The sequence below is a fragment of the Empidonax traillii genome, unplaced genomic scaffold, assembly GCF_003031625.1.
Source record: "Empidonax traillii isolate 1590-97213 ecotype Southwest subspecies unplaced genomic scaffold, ASM303162v1 scaffold2285:size28836, whole genome shotgun sequence".
Taxonomy (NCBI): Eukaryota; Metazoa; Chordata; class Aves; order Passeriformes; family Tyrannidae; genus Empidonax; species Empidonax traillii.
Window position 1 is genome coordinate 1,323 of NW_020957478.1, and position 4,471 is coordinate 5,793.

Consider the following 4,471-nt stretch of genomic DNA (forward strand, 5'->3'; position numbering starts at 1 on the left):
GCCACCCACCCACCCCACCAGGGACACCTCTGTGTGTGCTCCCAGGAACATACCCGGGCGTTCATGGCCTTGTGGTTCTTCTTGGTTTTCTTCAGGAACTGTTTGAGGCTCCCTGAGGACACGTATTCCGTGATGAAGATGACCTGGGGAGGGGGAAGAGCAGGATCAGCTCCCCCTGGCCCCGCAGGGGTGAGGGGCTGCTGGGGGCAGGACCTGGAGAGGGAAGGGGAGGCCGGGGAGTGGGGTGAGGAGCAGGGCTGGGACCCCCCCTACCCGTGCCTTCGAGTCCTTCACGTCCAGCCAGTACTTGTGGAGCTTCACGATGTTGGGGTGATCCACCAGCACCAGCTGCTCGAACATGGTCTTGATCTTCTCCTGGGGGCACACAGGGGACACGTGAGGGGTGTCCTGGGACATGGCAGGACAGGGGAGGTGGTAGATGGTGGGTTGGGACAGGACAGGGGAGGTGGCAGGTCCTGGGTTGGGACAGGACAGGGCAGGTGGCAGGTCCTGGGTTGGGACAGGACAGGGCAGGTGGCAGGTCCTGGGTTGGGACAGGACACCCCCTGAGAGCTAGGACACAGGGACACTGGTGTGGGGTCTGGAGGACACTGGAGCTGCCTTTGAGGGATAACTGAGGAAGGCACAGGGAAGGGCAGGAGCCCATTCTGCCAGGCCGTGCTGGGATGGGGGGGGTCTCAGGACCCCTCCCCGAGGGTCACTCACCTCGTGTGCTTTGAAGGCCTTCTTGTCGGTGAAGAGCAGCTCGTTCCACACCACCTCCACCCCCTCCTCCGTGTCCATGGCCAGGAACGTGCTCTGGATGCCCGGCATGTTCCCCTGGTTCACCTGTGGGCAGGCAAGGTGTGAGATCCCCCCGAGGGACGCGCTGGGGGGGGACAGGGGTGGTCTGGGGGGGACCCCAGCCCTCAGGATGGGACGGCACCACCTGCTCCAAGGGCAACTCACAGAGCAAAATCCATTATTTTTTTTTTTTTTACCTTTAGGTGGCACAACAACGGCCCATTCCACAGACCTTACTGGTTTGTCTGACTGGTTTGCCTGACCCACCTCCAGCCGCTGCTGGGAATTCATTCAGAGCTTTCCTGACCACCTGAACCCACTACTGTGGTGTGTACACCCTGAACGCACCTCTGTTGCACAGTTACTGACAGAGCAATGGTGCTTTGGGAATGACTGGAAGTTCCCAGCACGAACACATAAATAAAGAATGAAATAAATAAATCTGACTGAAAGCCGGTTCCTGCTCGAGAAGAGCAGAGTCCCAGTCCCTGTGCTCTTACACTCCCTGCCAGGGCTTGGGGCTCATCCTGCTGCTGGGGCTGGTCCCACTGCTGGGGCTCACCTGGCTCTGGGGCTCATCCCCCCTCTCAGGGCTGATCCCACCTACACTCGGGGCAGGCTCAGCACCCCCAGCTCATTAGAAGGGTCTGCCTGGGCAGTTCATGGCCCAGTTCCTGCTGTGGGCACACAAAGCACCTCTGTTCCTTCTTCTGCCCGGCACAGGCTCCACGTGCTCCACACAAAGCCCAGCACGGACAGCCCCAGCTGGCCCCGCCGGCCACAGCCCTCCCAGTAACCCCAGCAGCCTCCCAGTGACCCCAGCAGCCCTCCCAGTGATCCCAGCAGCCTTCCCAGTGATTCCAGCAGCCTCCCAGTGATCCCAGCAGCCCTCCCAGTGACCCCAGCAGCCTCCCAGTGATCCCAGCAGCCCTCCCAGTGACCCCAGCAGCCTCCCAGTGCACACAGAGCCAGCACAGGAATCACAGAATCATCTGGGAATCCCGGAATGGTTTGGGTTGGAGGGACCTTAAAGCCCATCTCATTCTGGGGACCCGCAGCCTGGGGTGGTCCCTCCCGGCCCTGAACGAGCTGCTCTGAGCCCAAGGGGCATCCCAGCGCCTGGGGCCGGGGCAGTGGATGTGCTGGGATCCGGGAGGCTCTGGAATGTGGTGGGAAGAGCAGCCAGGCCTGCGCGGGGGGGGTGGGGAGGAACATCCCCCTCTCCGTGCAGACACGAACGTGCTCTGTCTTGTGCCGGGCGAGAATAAAACTGATCCCCAGCAGCTGCTGCAGCTCCGGGCTCTGGGACTGCCTCCATGAACAAATAAACGTGGCACTGTCCCACTGTCCCACTGTCCCACAGCCTGGCTGCGACAGAAGGCACCGGCACAGGATCCCTGCTCATCCCTCAGCCCCCTCCCGGCATTCCTGGCAGCTCTGGGGGTGCTGCTGGTGGGCACCACTTCCAGAAAGTGCTTGGCTGGTGCTGGGGACGAGGCACTGGAGCTGGACCAAGGATCAGGTTGCAGCTTCCAATAAATCGCTCCCTTTTGAGCTTTTCTCGTCAGCCAGGGCTGAACCAGGCACGGGAACGGGCTCAGGGGGCCGGGAGAGCAGCTGTGGGATGAGGCAGGCACGGGAACAGGCTCAGGGATGAGGATGTGGGGCTGGGAGAGCAGGCAGGAACAGGGCCTGGAGCAATGGGGAAAGGCTTTTCTGCTGCCCATGGCAGGGAGTTTTGTCTGGTCCCTTCCCACCCAAACCATTCCATGGTTCTCCACTCCCTGTGTGCACCCCTTGTCCCACTCCTCGTGCCACCCCGACGCTTCAGCGCTGGGAAGGGGTGGGATTTGCTGGGTCACAGGGCTGAGCAGGGAACACAACGTGCCTGGAAAACCCCTTGGAGGGTAAATCCCAGCCTGGCCCCCCGGGCTGGTGTCCCCTGAGCTGGGGACAAGGAGGGCTGTGTCAGCTCTGTTCATGGCTCAGGATCAGGGGGTGCTGGGCACAAGCACACCCCATGGACAGGGGGTCCCTGCAGGCTCTGCTGGCACTGGACCCCGCTGTTCTCCCCCCAGACCTCATCCCCTGGCCCTGACCAAGGCCGTGCCCCTCATCCCTCCCCGCACTGTGGCCCCAGGCAGGGCAGGGGTGGCTGTTGCAACACAGAAATCACTTTGGAAAACACGGGAAAGGGAAAAAAAACATGAGCTGAGAGGGCTGGGGCCCCAGTCAGGGACACCTGAACCCTGTCCTGCAGGTCACCGAGGGACAGGGACAGGGAGTGGCAGCACAGGCAGAGCCCGTGGGACTGCCTGTGCCGAGGGACAGGGGCTGGAGAAACGTGCTTTGGGATCCCAGGCTCCACTCCCAGATCCCAGCTCTGCCTCCAGGGCCCCTCCAGCACCAGCTGGGCCACCAGCAGCCCCTTTGTCCCCAGGGAGGGGACAGGGACCAGCAGCAGCCCCTCCATCCCCAGGGAGGGGACAGGGACCAGCAGCAGACCCACCTGTCCCTCAGTAGCTGCAACTGTCCCCATGGCAGGAGCACCACAGGCTGGGACAGGGGGCTGGGGACACCCGGGGTGCCCCCAGCAGGGCAGCTCCACCCGAGGATTCCTGGGTGCCAGACAAACCTGTTCTGTCCCTGCCATCCTGTTACACAACCAGCAGGTGAAGGGAACGCACCAGGAGGAAAATATTTTGGTTCCAGTGAAGCATTTGATCCTGTCTCTCACAAAACCACGGTCTCAGCTCTGACCCAGCCCGCGTGCCTGAGTGGCTGACGGTGAGGAGGCGCTGGCACGGGGCAGGATGAGCTCTGACACTGAGGAGCCTCAAGGAAGGAGCAGAGCTGGGACAGAAAACAGCAGGGCTGGTCGGTCAGCCAGGAAAACCAACCTGGCACCCAGCTGTGCTCCAGGAACAAGGAGAGCAGGGAGGGAAACACTCAAGGACAACACACAGCAGGATGGGCAGAGACAGAGCTCCCCCTCCTCCAGGGCCTGAGGGGCATCCCTGGCACCCAGCCCTTGTCCATGAAGTCTCCCTGTCACAGAATCACCAAATCCCAGGGTGACTTGGGCGGGAAGGGACCTGAAAGCCCATCCAGTCCCACCCCCTGCCATGGGCAGGCACACTTTCCAATGGCTAAGGTTGCTCCAAGCCCTGTCCAGCCTGGCCTGGAAAACTTCCAGGGATCCAGGGGCAGCCACAGCTTCTCTGGGCAACCTGTGCCAGGGCCTGCCCACCCTCACAGGGAAGAACTCCTTCCCAACATCCCACCTAACACTGCCCTCTGGCAGAGGGAAGGCACTGTCCCTCCCCAGGGGATCCCTGCCTGACAGCCACAGTCAAGGCATCCCTGTGGACAGGGATCCTGCCTTTCCCAGCTGGATCTGGAGCAGGGCTCCTTGGGGAGTGTCCAGCTGGTGCCCCTGCCCGTGGGTGGCAGGGCTGGGAGCCTTTCCTTCCCTCCGTGCCCACGGCTGCCCTTCCCTCCTGCCCAGCAGCTGCCGGAGCAAACACTGTGATCCCTGTTCTCCTGCCACGCTGCGGGGAAGGGACAGAGGAGTACTTTTCCACTGCCCAGACACGAGCCAGGAGAGATCCTGCACGGGGCAGCACCGGGCTCGTTATTTCCTGGGAGAAGCTGTTTTTGCAGCACA

At 62.3% G+C, this 4,471-nt stretch overlaps 1 protein-coding gene across 1 annotated transcript in view; it reads right to left on the reverse strand.

The window, feature by feature from the left end:
• The window catches only part of LOC114071788 (nuclear receptor-binding protein 2-like), a gene marked incomplete at its 3' end in the record, with an annotated part of 14,524 nt that overhangs the window by 1,319 nt on the left and 8,734 nt on the right, over positions 1 to 4,471 (reverse strand). The window contains exons 2-4 of the mRNA XM_027909644.1: positions 727 to 849; positions 274 to 375; positions 54 to 143 (exon numbers count right to left, since the gene is read on the reverse strand). Coding sequence (XP_027765445.1) covers positions 54 to 143; positions 274 to 375; positions 727 to 849 — 315 coding nt within the window. The remainder of the gene's footprint in view (positions 1 to 53; positions 144 to 273; positions 376 to 726; positions 850 to 4,471) is intronic.